This window comes from Pseudorca crassidens, chromosome 3 (assembly GCF_039906515.1).
Source record: "Pseudorca crassidens isolate mPseCra1 chromosome 3, mPseCra1.hap1, whole genome shotgun sequence".
In the NCBI taxonomy this organism is placed as follows: domain Eukaryota; kingdom Metazoa; phylum Chordata; class Mammalia; order Artiodactyla; family Delphinidae; genus Pseudorca; species Pseudorca crassidens.
The window spans coordinates 148,909,132-148,924,232 of record NC_090298.1 but is presented as its reverse complement, the minus strand read 5'-3'; the positions used below and the strand labels follow the sequence as shown (position 1 = coordinate 148,924,232).

Below are 15,101 nucleotides of genomic sequence, written 5' to 3'. Positions count from 1 at the left end.
TTTATCCATTCATCTGTCCATGGACACTTAGGTTCCATATGTTGGCTATTGTAAATAATGCTACGATGAACATGGGGTTGCATATATCTTTTCAAATTAGTGTTTTCTTTGGATAAATACCCAAGAATGGAATTGCTGGATCCTATGGTAGTTGTATTTTTAATTTTTGAGGACCCTCCATACTGTTTTCCATAGTGGCTACACCAATTCACATTCCCATCAACACTGCACGAGAGGGCCCTTTTCTCCACATCTTCACCAACTCTTACTGTTTCTTGTCTTTTTGGTGACAGTGATTCTGACAGGTGTGTGGTACTATCTCACTGTGGCTTTTATTTGCATCTTTCCGATGATTATTGAGGTTAAATGACTCTTAAATGGGCTATCGCTAATATGTGTACTTGCCACGTCATTCAAGGAACTTGTTTGTGTCTAAGGCTGATAAACACACTGTGGATTCCAGAATCCCTCTCATTAGAGGGTCTTCTAGGCCTGTATGTTTAGTGGTGAAGTCAGCATTAAACCCCTCATAGCAGTCCCAGGGCAGGAGGTGGGTAGACCTTACTCAGCCCCTTCAGAAGCATCTTCTCAAGCAGGTACAGGTAGTTCCTCTGTCACACACACTACTCAGGGTGGCTTTTGCCACATATAGTCAGCGTTTGTTCATCCACTCCATGGATACTTATTGAGCACCTATTTTGTGCTAGGCCTGGGGAGACATCAGTGAATGAAACAGATTTTTTAACTCCGGGTCCTGATGGAGCTTACATTCTCGGTGAGGGAGACAGATAGTAAACAATAAATGTCATAAATGCCCAAATGAGACACATGTTCAAGTGTGGTAACTGTTTTGGGGATGGGGGGATGAGTGGAGGAAGCGGACTTGGGATTGCTGGGGGTGGGAACAGGCAGGGGTTAAACATGAAGTTGGCCTTATTGGAGGCAACGTCTGAGCAAGACTTGAAAAAGGGAGGAGTGAGACAGCCAGAAGATACCTTCAGGGAAGCACACTCCAGGCAGAGGGCTTGCCTGTATAAAGGCTCCGAGATGAGTGTGCACCTGGCATGTTCAAGAAACGGCACAGAGGCTGGAGCTGAGTGAGCAAGAGAGAAAGAGGAGAAGACGAGGTCAGAGAGATCACGGGCCAGGTCCTTAGAGACCATTAGAAGGACTTTCACATTTTCATTGAGAGAAATGGGGGATCGCTGGAGTGTTACAAGTAAAGGAATGGTAAGGGCCTTTTCCATGTCTAAAGGTATGTGGAGCACAGAAGTGAAAGCAGGGAGGCCAGTTAGAAATCAAGGCAAGAGATCATGGGCCAGGGCTGAGGTGGTGGAAATGTTGAGAAGTGGACACAGATTCTGGTCTATTTTAAAAGTGAAAGTAAAGGATTTAACCATAGGACCCAGCAATTCCACACCTAGGTGTATACATAAGAGAACTGAAAAGAGGTTTTCAAACATCAGTTTGTACCATCATCAGAAAGTCTACAAATAATAAATGCTGGAGAGGGTGTGGAAAAAAGGGAACCATCCTACACTGTTGGCAGGGATGAAAACCGGTGTAACCACTATGGAGAACAATATGGAGGTTCCTAAAAAAACTAAAAATAGAACTACCATATAATCCAGCAATCCCACTCCTGGGCATATATCCAGAAAAGATGAAACTATAACTCAGAAAGATACATGCACCCCAATGTTCATAGCAGCACTATTTACAATAGCCAAGACATGGAAGCAACCTAAGCCCATCAACAGATGGATAAAGATGTGGCATATATATACAATGGAATATTACTCAGCCATAAAAAAGAATGAAATAACGCCATTTGCCCCAATATGAGTGGACCTAGAGATTATCATACTAAGTGAAAAAATCAGAGAAAGACAAATATTATATGATACTGCTTATATGTAGAATCTAAAAAATAGTACAAATTAAGTTATTTAAAAACAGAAACAAACTCACAGGCAGAGAAAAAAACTTATTGTTACCAAAGGGGATGGGAGGAGGGAGGGATAAATTAGGAGTTTGAGATTAACAGATACACACTACTATATATAAAAGAGATACACAAAAAGGACCTGCTGTATTGCACAGGGAACTATATTCAATATTTTGTAATCAGCTATAATGGAAAATAGTTTGAAAAAGAATATATATGTAGAGCCCCTCGATTCCAGACAAGATGGCGGAGTAGAAGGACTTTCACTCACTTCTTCTCATGAAAACACCAAAATCACAACTAACCGCTGAACACCAAAATCACAACTGCTGAACAACCATCAACAAAAAAGGTATTTTTACCTACCAAAGACAAAGAAGAAGTCACAATGAGACAGGAGAAGGAGTGCTTTCACTCTATAATCAAATCCCATACCTGCTGCGTGGGCGACCCATGAACTGGAAAATAATTATATTGCAGAGGTTCTCCCACAGGAGTGACTTCTGAGCCCCATGTCAGGCTCCCCAGCCTGAGGATCTGGCAACAGGAGAAGGAGCCCCAGAGCATTTGACTTGGAAGGCCAGAGGAGCTTGAGTGCAGGAGCTCCACAGGACTGGAGGAAACAGAGACTCCACTCTTAGAGGATGCACACAAGATTTCACATGCACTAGGCCCAGCACAAAGCAGTGACTCCACAGGAGCCTGGGCTAGACCTACCTGCGGGTCTTGGAGGGTCTCCTGGGGAGGCGGCAGTTGGCTGGGGCTCACTGTGGGGGCAGGAACACTGGTGGTGGAGGTCCCAGGGAATATTGATTGGTGTGAGCTCTCCCAAAGGTCACCATTTTGGCACCGAGACCTGACCTCACCCAACAGCCTGCAGGCTCCAGTGCTGGGACGCCTCAGGCCAAACAACCAGTGGGGTGAGGGAGAGAACACAGCCCCACCCATCAGCAGACAGGCTGCCTAAAGTTGTACTGAGCTCAGAGCCACCTAAAAATATACCCCTTGACACAGCCCTGCCCACCAGAGGGACAAGCCCAGCTCCAACCACCAGTGTGCAGGCATCAGTCCCTCCCACCAGGAAGCCTACACAGCCTCTGGACCAACCTCAGCCACCAGAGAGCAGACACCAGAAGAAGGAGGAATTACGAACCTGCAGCCTGCAGAAAGGAGACCACAAACACAGGAAGTCAGACAAAATGAGACAGCAGAGAAATATGTTTCAGACGAAGGAACAAGATAAAAACCCAGAAGAACAAGTAAATGAAGTGGAGATAGGCAATCTACCTGAAAAAGAATTCAGAGTAATGATAGTAAAGATGATCCAAGATCTTGGAAAAAGAATGGAGGCACAGACTGAGGAAATACAAGAAATGTTTAACAAAGACCTAGAAGATTTAAAGAACAAACAGAGATGAACAATACAATAACTGAAATGAAAAATACACTAGAAGGAATCAAAAGTAGAATAAATGAGGCAGAAGAACTAATAAGTGAGCTGGAAGAGAGTGCTGGAAATCATTGCCGTGGAATAGAATAAAGAAAAAAGAATAAAAAGAAATGAGAACAGTCTCAGAGACTTCTGGGACAACATTAAACACACCAACATTCATATTATAGAGGTCCCAGAAGGAGAAGAGAGAGAGAAAGGGCCCAAGAAAATATTTGAAGAGATTATAGCCGAAAACTCCCCTAACGTGAGAAAGGAAACACTCGTTCAAGTCCAGGAAGTGCAGAGGCCCACACAAGATAAACCCAAGGAGGAACACGCCAAGACACATATTAATCAGTGACAAAAATGAAAGACAAAGAAAAATATTAAAAACAAGGGAAAAGCAACAAATAACATACAAGGGAATCCCCATAAGACTATCAGCTGATTTTTCAGCAGAAACTCTGCAGGCCAGAAGGGAGTGGCACGATATATTTAAAGTGATGAAAGGGAAAAACCAACGACCACAAATACTCTACCCAGCAAGGCTCTTGCTCAGATTCGATGGATAAAGTAAAACGTTTACAGACAAGCAAAAGCTAAAAGAATTCAGCACCACCAAATCAGCTTTACAACAAATCCTAAAGGAACTTCTCTAGGCGGAAAAGAAGGCCACAACTAAAAACAAGAAAATTACAAATGGGAAAGCTCACCGGTAAAGGCAAACATAAAGTAAAGGTAGGAAATCATCCACATACAAATATGATATCAAAACCAGCAGTCGTGAGAAGAGCAGAGTACAAATACAGGATATTGTAAATGCATTGGAAATTATTAGAAGACCAGCAACTTAAAACAATCTTGTATACATATAGACTTCTATATCAAAACCTCATGGGAACTGCAAACCAAAAATCTACAATAGATACACACACACAAAGCAATCCAAACACAATACTAAAGATAGTTATCAAATCACAAGAGAGAGAACAAAAGAGGAAGGGAAGAAAAAAGCCCTACAAAAGCAAATCCAAAACAATTAACAAAACGGCAATAAAAACATACATATCGAAAATTACCTTAAATGTAAATGGAGTAAATGCTCCACCCAAAAGACATAGACTGGCTCAGTGGATACAAAAACAAGACCTGGATATATGCTGTCTACAAGAGACCCACTTCAGATCTAGAGACACATACAGACTGAAAGTGAGGAGGTAGAAAAGGGTATTCCATGCAAATAGAAATCAAAAGAAAGCTGGAGTATCAATATCAGACAAAATAGACTTTAAAATAAAGACTGTTACAAGAGACAAAGAAGGACACTACATAATGATCAAGGGATCAATCCAAGAAGAAGATATAACAATTGTAAATATATATGCACCCAGCATAGGAGCACCTCAAAATATAAGGCAAATACTAACAGCCATAAAAGGAGAATCAACAGTAACACAATAATAGTGGGTGACTTCAACACCCCACTTCCATCAATGGACAGATCATCCAGACAGAAAATCAATAAGGAAACACAGGCCTTAAATGACACATTAGACCAGGTGGACTTGATATTTATAGAACCTTCCATCTGAAAGCAGCAGAATACACATTCTTCTCAGGTACACACAGAACATTCTCCAGGATAGATCACATCTTGGGCCACAAAGCAAGCCTCAATAAATTTAAGAAAATTGAAATCATATCAAACATCTTTTCCAGCCACAATGGCAAACATCCTAAAGATGCTACCAGAAAACTAGTAGAGCTCATCAGTGAATTTGGTAAATTTGCAGAATACAAAATTAACACACAGAAATCTGTTGCATTCCTATACATTAACAATGAAAGATCAGAAAGAGAAATTAAGGAAACAATCCCATTTACCATCACTTCAAAAGGAATAAAATACCTAGGAATAAATCTACCTAAAGAGGCAAAAGACCTGTACTCTGAAAACTATAAGATGTTGATGAAAGAAATCAAAGATGGCACAAACAGATGGAAAGATACACCATGTTCTTGGATTGGAAGAATGAATATTGTGAAAATGACTATACTACTCAAGGCAATCTACATATTCAGTGCAATTCCTGTCAAATTACCAATGGCATTTTCAGAGAACAAGAACAAAAATTTTTAAATTTGTATGGAAACACAAAAGACCCCCAAATAGCCAAAGCAGTTCTGAGAAAGAAAAATGGAGCTGGAGGAATCATACTCCCTGACCTCAAACTATACTACAAAGCTACAATAATCAGAACAGTATGGTACTGGCACAAAAACAGAACTATAAATCAATGGAACAGGATAGAAAGCCCAAATATAAACCCACGCACCTATGGTCAATCTCCAACAAAGGAGGCAAGAATAAACAATGGAGAAAAGACAGTCTCTTCAATAAGTGGTGCTGGGAAAACTGGACAGCTACATGTAAAAGAATAAAATTAGAACATTCTCTAACACCATACACAAAAATAAACTTTAAATGGTTCAAAGATCTAAATGTAAGGCCAGATACTATAAAAATCTTAGAGGAAAACATAGGCAGAACACTCTGAAATAAATCACAGCAAGATCTTTTTGGATCCACCTCCTAGAGGAATGAAAATAAAAACAAAAATAAAAGGGACCTAATTAAACTTAAAAAGCTTTTGCACAGCAAAGGAAACCATAAACAGAATGAAAAGACGACCTACAGAATGGGAGAAATTATTTACAAACGTAGTGACCAACAAGGGATTAATCTCCAAAATATACAAACAGCTCATGCAGCTCTATATCAAAGAAACAAACAACCCAATCAAAAACTGGGCAGAAGATCTAAATAGACATTTCTCCAAAGAAGACATACAGTGTGGTCAAAAAGCACATGGAAAGATGCTCAACATCACTAATTATTAGAGAAATGCAAATCAAAACTACAATGAGGTAATCACCTCACACAGGTCAGAATGGCCATCATCGAAAAGCCTACAAACAATAAATGCTGGAGAAGGTGTGGAAAAAAGGGAACCCTCCTACACTGTTGGTGGGAATGTAAATTGGCACGACCACGAGGAGAACAGTATGGAGGTTCTTTAAAAAACTAAAAATAGAACTACCATATGCCCAGCAATCCCACTCCTGGGCATATACCCTGAGAAAACCATAATTTGAAAAGAGACACACACCCCAATGTTCATTGCAGCACTGTTTACAATAGCCAAGACATGGAAGTAACCTAAATGCCCATCAACAAAGGAATGGATAAAGAAGATGTGGTACATATATACAATGGAATATTACTCGGCCATTAAAAAGAATGAAGTAACGCCATTTGCAGCAACATGGATGGACCTAGAGATTATCATACTAAGTGAAGTAAGTCAGACAGAGAAAGACAAATATCATATGATATCACTTATATGTGGAATCTAAAAAAATGATACAAATGAACTTATTTGCAAAACAGAAACAGACCCACAGACTTTGAAAGCAGACTTGTGGTTGCCAAGGGGAAATGTGGTGGGGAGGGATAAATTAGGAGTTTGGGATTAACATATACATACTACTATATATAAAATAATCAACAGGGACCTACTATATAGCACAGGGAACTCTACTCAATATTCTGGAATAACCTATATGGGAAAAGAATCTGAAAAAGAATGGATATATGTACATGCGTAACTGAATCAGTTAGCTGTACACCGGAAACTAACACATTGTAAATCAACTATACTCCAACATAAAATAAAAATTAAATAAAGAATATATATGTATGTATGTGTATAACTGAATCACTTTGCTGTACACCTGAAACGAATGCAACATTGTAAATCAGCTACACTTCATTTTTTAAAATGCTATCCTAAAATAACAATAATAAAATCCTGACAGTGAATGAAGAAAAATCAAGATAAATTTGTCCATGAATATTCATAATAGCATTATCCAAAATAGTAAAAAATAAAGGTGTAAACAACTCAGATAACCATTAACTGATGAATGAATAAACAACATGGGGTATATCCAAATAACAGAATGTTATTCAGCCATAAAAAGGAATGAAGTGCTGACATAGGCTACAACATGGATGAACCTTGAAAACATTGTGCTAAATGAAAGAAGCCAGACACGAAAGGCCACACATTATATGATTTCGAAATATCCAGAATAGGCAACTCCATTGAGACAGAAAGCAGTGTTGGTTTTCAGGGACTGAGGGTACAGGAGAATGCAGAATGACTGCTAACAGGTATGCGGTTTCTTTGGGGGTGATGAAAGTGTTCTGGAATTCAACAGAAATGAAGGTTGTACAATATTGTGAATGTACTAGAAGCCACTGCATTGTGTACTTTAAAATGTTTAACATGATGAATTTTATGTTACGTGAAACTTACCTCAATTTTTTTTAAAAAGTAAAGGACTTACTGATGGTTTAGACATAGAGAGTGAGAAAAAGGAAGAGGTCAAGGATGGTAGCTGGAAGGATGGAGTTGCCGTAACCTGGGATGGAAAAGACTATGGCAACAGGTGCGGGGGAGGAAGATGAGTTCAGTTTTGGATAGAAGTCTGAAGTGTAATTACATACACTTGTTTGGAATTGAGGGAGAGGTCCTGGATGGAGACATACATTTTGGAGTCAGCATCTGCGTGCAAATGGTATTGAGGGCTCTGAGGGTGCATAAGATCACCGTGTTTGGAAGAGTAGATAGAATGCAAAAGAAGTTCACAGACTGAGTCTAGGACATCCTGATATTCAGAGTAGGGAGATGAGGAGGAACCAATGAGGGACAAGGGGTGGCCACAAAGGTGAGAGGGGTACAAGGGAGTGTGCTGTTGAGAAAGCCAAGACAAAGAGAGACACAGCAGTGTTCAAGTTGTCAGATAAATTCTGATAGGTCGAACAAGATGAGGACCACAGTCAGCATTGGACTTAGCAACACAGAGGTCATTTGTGACCTTGACGAGAGTTGTTTTAATGAGTATCTGGGAGCAAAGCCTGATTCAGAGGAGATGAATGGGAGTCAGTGAGTCTAGAAAATTATTTTGAGTTTGAGAAGTTCTTGTAAAGGGGGTGAGACACGGGTGGTGGCTAAAGGGAGAAGGACGGACAAGAGAGGGATTTTTTTAAAGGTGGATTTTTAGTGGCATGTTTGTACGCTGATGGGGTTCATCCATTGGAAGAGGGAGTAAATTGATGGAGAGAGAGAGTTGCTGGAGCGCTGCCCCTGAGTGGGCGAACATGAACGTGAGCTGGTGCACAAGTGGAGGGTTGATTCCAACAGCTCATCTAGAGTAACAGGAGGAAGGCGGGAATATGGGTGCAGATGCTGGTAGGCTGATAGATAGGATGAGGGTTTAGGGACATTCCCCTCTGGCCTCATCGGTTTTCTTAGACTAGAAATTAAGGTCATCTGCTAGAGCGCAGAAGGGAAAGCAGGTGTGGGAGGTTTTAGGCGAGATGAGAAGAGGTTAAATCATCCAGGAGAATGGGAGGAGGACTAAATGGAGGAAGGGGATGTAGTCAGATTGCCAGGGAGCAGGAAGGCACAATTGGGGTTCATTGACAGGAATTTAAAGGAACGCCAGTCAGTGTGGTTACATTCCTTTCTGCTGCCACGTTCAGCTGCACAGGGATAAACATGGAATAGGCAGAGCCTTCCATGATTTAACCAAAATTGTGATTTCACCAAGCAGGTGTGATGAAGGGGCAAGGAGCTGAGATAATACACAAGGGAATAATTCTAATGATTGCCCATGGAATGTGTGCTAGGTGAGAAGAGAAGAGAGACCAAGAAGCTGAGGGAGGGAAAAGAAGTTTAGGGTACGTTGAAGGTCCTAAGGAGAGGAGAGGCTCGGGGAGTATGGGTGTCAGGTTACAAAAAGGAGTAAACTAGAGAGTCCAGGTGGTGATCAGAGGGTGATGTACATGAAATTGAGGTAATGGGGGGATCAGAATTATTGATGATAACAAGGTCCAGAGGATGAGGAGGAGAGTTAGTAGGGGGAGGATCACCAAAAAAAGAAGAGGCCAGGCTGCTGGAAGGATCGACTGCTTGTCTAATGAAATTACTAAGAAGGAATTCAGGAACAGAGATGGAGAGAGTGACAGTGGAGCAGACTCAATCTTGAGCCCTAGCAAGGAAGGGCAGTCATCCTCTGAGCATGCAGAGCTCTCTCTTGACCTCTCTTTGAAGCGTAGACACCTGAGGAAAGGGTCTCAGGAGCCAGATGACTGTCTGCGTTCCATACACTCAGGGAATCCCCTTTCTATAATGAGCCAGCCTCAGTGCAGCAGCAACCCGCCCCCCACCGAGGTCCTGCACAGTGTTAATCATCACGTCTGCATGTAGCCAGTCGTTGTGTCTCTAGCGTCTAAGCACATTGACTGGCCCGTAACAGATGCTCCCTTAAATACTTGCCAGATGAAGGAGTCCATATTTATTGAGCAACCCACGTGCCAGGCACTATGATAAGCCCTTGACATGGATTTTTTCCGTCAATCCTCACGACAGCCCAATGTGATTAGTACAGTTATCATCCCAATTCATATCTGAGGAACCTGAAGCTGAGAGAGGGTCAGGAACTTGCCCAAGGTCACACAGCAAGGGCATCGAAAGTAGATCTATCTTACTGCAGCACCGTCCTAAATCACCACATAGGGAGGGCTGAGTGGGGGTCAACTGACCAAGTTTGGAAGGGCATCTACTTCCGAGAACCCAGGTAAGCAGCTCTGGGTCCGGGCCAGGAGACCCTCACAGGCTCTTGCCTCCCTCTCCTGCTGGACTCCATACACAACCCCCCATTTTATTTTGTTCTGTCTCCAAGATCCTCTCTGGCTTTCCATCCATCATGATTTCAGAAATCTTTATTTTCGTTTCCACCGTAGATGTGAAAAGCTGGCTGGTGATGTTTGGATTTCAGCTTAGCAACATAATTCCCGGCTTCCCAAGGGCCAAAATGTATTTCGTGCCTCCGCCCTATGAGTTGTCAGAGAGTCAAGCAAGTGAGAACGGACAGGTAAGTGGAGGTCCTTGCCAAGAATCCGATGACCATCATCGTTCCCTTTGGCAAACAGAACCATGTTGGAGCCAAGGGCACATCAGTAGCGGAGGAAAACCTCGGAGCTGGGTATAAAAGGGGCGTGAAACGTGGTGACTTCACAGGACAACGAATGTCAGTACTGTTACTTGTCTGGCGCAGCACGTATTTCTTCCCAACCTCAATTATTACCTTAATTGTGGTATCATTATCTGTTCCGTGTGTACCCTTGAGTCACTCCTTGATTAACCACAGCATTGAGAAATCTAGCAGCAACCTACCATCTGTGCTGCCTGTAAGATCATAACCCTTTTGGCTTTTATGGGACGTAATAAAACGGTGGTTTGCAGTTTCTGTCCCATTAAAGAACATTTTTATGCCTTACATAAAACCTCAGCGTTTTATGGCCCAAATGTATACAGATTGAGTTTTCTGAACATAATCTGTGCTTGGGTTTCTTGGTGATGACCGAGACGGTGGTTTCAATTTGGGTGCCGCTGGGACCTCGGCCACACCTGGACAGGGGATATCTGTGTTCAGATATCCCCAGCTACAGAACCTGTGCTGGGCACAATAAAAGTCTGAAAGGTCTCACCTGCTCTGAATAATCGTCCAGACTGTGTCACTAGAGAGAGACCAGAGGAGCTGCTGGGTAATTGAGAACAGCATTCTCACAGTTCTGCCCGTGGGGACCACTCGGGGGATGAATAGCCATCATTTCGCTCATTTATCTAAGTGCTGTTACCTCGCAAGCACAGCCTCTTCCATTATCCCAGCCTGTCCCCCAACCACCAATTGAGGTGAGCTGTAATTTGTGAGTAGAGAACTCAAGGCCAAGGAGATAATGGGGATTTCATCCCTCTGCAGAAGCAGGGCTAGGATCCAAAGCAAATGACTCAGAAAGCCCAGGGATGGTCCCTCTGGCCCACGAAGCCAGCATCTGTTATTCCGGTGCTTCTCAAGCATTCATACGCACGCACACCAGCTAGAGTGTCTTGTTAAGCTGCAGCTTCTCACTCGGTGGGTCAGGAGGGAGGCCTGAGATCCTGCTTTTCTAACAGGGCGAGTCCTGGAGATGTCTCAGCTGCTAGCCATACTTTGAGTAGCCAGGTGCTAACCCAAGGAAGTTAATGAATAACCAGGGCACTGGCCTCAAAGAGAGGTAGGTCGCAGCAGCGGGGTTCACAGCTGCTCAGACAAACACCCTGCCCTTCAGGTCAGGATATTCCTGGGTCTGAAGTGTGTACGGCAGCTGCCGGATCATCAGCGGGCAGAGTGACTCTCTCTTCCGCAGTGATGGAGAGCCATGGTAAGTGGGTAGGCCTGGGTGCAGATACCACTAATGCGGCACTCCTCCGTACCTCCATTTTTTAGTTAATGGCACAGTTACAAGGTGGAGAGGCCATAGCATCAGAGCACTGGAAACCTGCCAGTCTGTCCTAGTTCCAAAAGGTAGGACTATCTTAGCTCCTATCATGACAGACGCAAGACATATTCTTGCAGGAGAGTCCCAGCCTTCCTCTTTCTGACCCTTTGTCGCTGTGTTGCCCAGCCCGTACACACAGCGGCCCAGCCCACCTTCTCAGCTTTCTGTGTTTTCTTATGCCCACAGCTCATTACAGGTGTCCAGCAGACGACCGAGAGGCACAACCAGGCCTTCATGGCCCTCGAAGGGCAGGTCATCTCTAAGAAGCTTCACGCCAGCATCCGAGAGAAAGCAGGCCACTGGTTCGCCACCACCACGCCCATCATCGGCAAAGGCATCATGTTCGCCATCAAAGAGGGGCGGGTGACCACCGGCACGTCCAGCATCGCCAGCGAGGACAGCCGCAAGGTGGCGTCCGTGCTGAACAACGCCTACTACCTGGACAAGATGCACTACAGCATCGAGGGCAAGGACACCCACTACTTTGTGAAGATCGGCTCGGCCGACGGCGACCTGGTCACCCTGGGCACCACCATCGGCCGCAAGGTGCTGGAGAGCGGGGTGAACGTGACCGTGTCGCAGCCCACGCTGCTGGTCAACGGCAGGACTCGAAGGTTCACCAACATCGAGTTCCAGTACTCCACGCTGCTGCTCAGCATCCGCTACGGCCTCACCCCCGACACCCTGGACGAAGAGAAGGCCCGCATCCTGGACCAGGCCAGGCAGAGGGCCCTGGGCACCGCCTGGGCCAAGGAACAGCAGAAAGCCAGGGACGGCCGAGAGGGCAGCCGCCTGTGGACTGAGGGCGAGAAGCAGCAGCTTCTGAGCACGGGGCGTGTGCAGGGTTACGAAGGCTATTACGTGCTTCCCGTCGAGCAATACCCCGAGCTGGCAGACAGTAGCAGCAACATCCAGTTTTTAAGACAGAATGAGATGGGAAAGAGGTAACAAAATCATGTGCTGCCATTCCTCGTCTGGATGGCTCAGCGGGAGTCACTGTTCTCTCCTCTCCTAAGGAGATGAAGACCTAACAGGGGCACTGAGGCCGGGCTGCTTTAGGACACCAAGTGGCAAGAAAGCTCACATTTTTTGAGTTCAAATGCTACTGTCCACGCGAGAAGTCCCACCTCCCGAAGTAGACTAAAGCCCGGCTGCAAATTCCTGAGGAAAAACAAAACAGACGAATGAACGATCACACAACCATGTTCCGAGTTCCCCTAAAATATGACCCACTTGTTCTGGGTCTACACAGCAAAGAGATGGAAAGAGACGCAAAATGTCCAAAAGGAAGAACAGACACACGCACAACATGATGAAAAAAAAAAAACCCACACACATACACACAAACAAACACACCGACCGCAAAACAGAGACGTGAAGACGAGAAGGCCTCATCTTCTAATACCTCACTCATTCACACGTGAGCGACACACAGACATCCGTGAGGACCAGCATTCCAGGACCAGTTGAGGACAACAATTCAGACTGCTGGTTGGACAGATACTACAGACGTTTTCCTTTTCACAAATACAGGTGCATTTAAACCACGACTTTGGGGGTGATTTGTGTGTAGCGACTGGGGGGGGGATAAAAGTGAAAGAGTGAGCACTGGAAATACTTTTTAAAGAAAAAAAATATATAAGAACACAAGAAAAGAAAGGAAATGGATATCAAAGCGAAATAATACCGTTCAGCACTTAACTCTCAGGTCCCGATCTAGTCTGGCCTGAGCTAATTTATTTGAGCGCAGAGTGTAAAATTCAATTCCAAGGGTGGCTATAATCACTACAGATAAATTTCATATTCTTTTGTCTTCGAAGATTCCATTGTGGACAGTAATACGCAGTTACAGGGTGTAGTCTCTTTAGATTCTGTAGTTCGTGGGTATCAGTGGCAGTAGAGGTGTGGGCATCGTGACACTCTTTTGCTAACGGGCACCACTTCAGATCACCCTGTACATACCTAAGCCTCAAGGCACAATCACTGTTTGAGATTTTAAATTATTAGTGTGTTTGTTTGGTCCAGAAACTGAGACAATCACATGACAGTCACCACGAGGAGAGAAAATAAAAAATTTTAAAAACCCACAAAAAGAAGAAAAAAAAGTTAAAAAAAAACAAAAAAAATGTCTAATAAGAACTTTGGTACAGGAACTTTTTTGTAATATACATGTATGACTTGTTCATCGAGTTTTTATATTAATTTTAATTTGCTGCTAAGCAAAGACTAGGGACAGCAAAGATAATTTATGGCAAAGTGTTTAAATTGTTTATACATAAATAAAGTCTCTAAAACTCCTGTGGACACTGGTCTTCTGTGCAAATGCTTTGAGGTGAGGGCCAGGTCAAAGTTTCTGGAGGAAAGGGGAGCTTCTCAAGATGCTGAGGCAGAGACGGAATTGTGAACTTACGGAGGAGCTGCTGTTACAGGCACCCCCTGCTCCCCAAGCTGCTCTAAATTCTAGAGTGACCTCTCCCTACATCTGCAGCCCCCGCCCTTCACGGAGCAGAGACGGGAAGGAGAGTGTGGACCTGGGGCTGGTGGGTGGCGAGACCCGGATGGGTCCCTCCAGCATTCCCGGGACAGTCAGGCTTCTCCCTGATGCCATGTTCTAGTTCCAGAAGGTGCTGCCAGAAAACTGAAGGCAAACACTCTCCCCACATGAGAGGACGTGCCTGTAGTTTGTGTGGCTCTATGTGTGCGTTCATATGTGTGTGTGTGTACTTTCTTCCAGACTGGATCACTTTACCCCAAAACTTGCACACTTGGGGCAGCCAAAGAAGGAAGAGCAGTTATGATCTGGATGAATTCTCCCCCACCAATCCTACAGTTAGAAGAGCAATAGTATCGTTAATAGCTCGTATTTATTGATGTGTACCGCATGCCAAGGACAGTGCTAAGTGCTCTACACACAATACTTTCATTTAATCCTCATCTTTCATTCATTCAACAACATTATTTTGAGAGCTTGCCATGTGCCAAGCCTTGTGCTAAGTTCTGGGGATAAAAGAGGTCAGTAGACATACATAGGGGCCCTCGCCTCATGAAACTTACAGTCAGGGATGCAGACAGACAATAGGCAAATAGTTACCCTAAGAAGTGAAAACGACAGGGATGTTCAGTGCCAAGGAGGAGAGATTTACAAAGCTGTGGATGCACATAACTGGGGAGGTGACCTAGACTGAGAACGTAAAGGAAGTCACAGAAGTTTGAAAGTTAAGGAGGAATTAACCAAATGGAAGGAAGCAAATGCATCCCAGACCCAGGGA

The 15,101-nt window shown here is 43.8% G+C and overlaps 1 protein-coding gene across 9 annotated transcripts in view; it reads left to right on the top strand.

Annotated features, from left to right (window-relative positions):
- The window catches only part of TENM2 (teneurin transmembrane protein 2), a 714,433-nt gene extending 700,297 nt beyond the window's left edge, over positions 1 to 14,136 (top strand). For all 9 annotated transcript variants that reach the window (XM_067732909.1, XM_067732913.1, XM_067732908.1 and 6 more), the window contains 2 exons: positions 10,255 to 10,385; positions 12,019 to 14,136. In XM_067732909.1, the coding sequence (XP_067589010.1) occupies positions 10,255 to 10,385; positions 12,019 to 12,780 (893 nt within the window). In that variant the 3' untranslated portion in view covers positions 12,781 to 14,136. The remainder of the gene's footprint in view (positions 1 to 10,254; positions 10,386 to 12,018) is intronic.
- Positions 14,137 to 15,101: the final 965 nt, after the last annotated feature.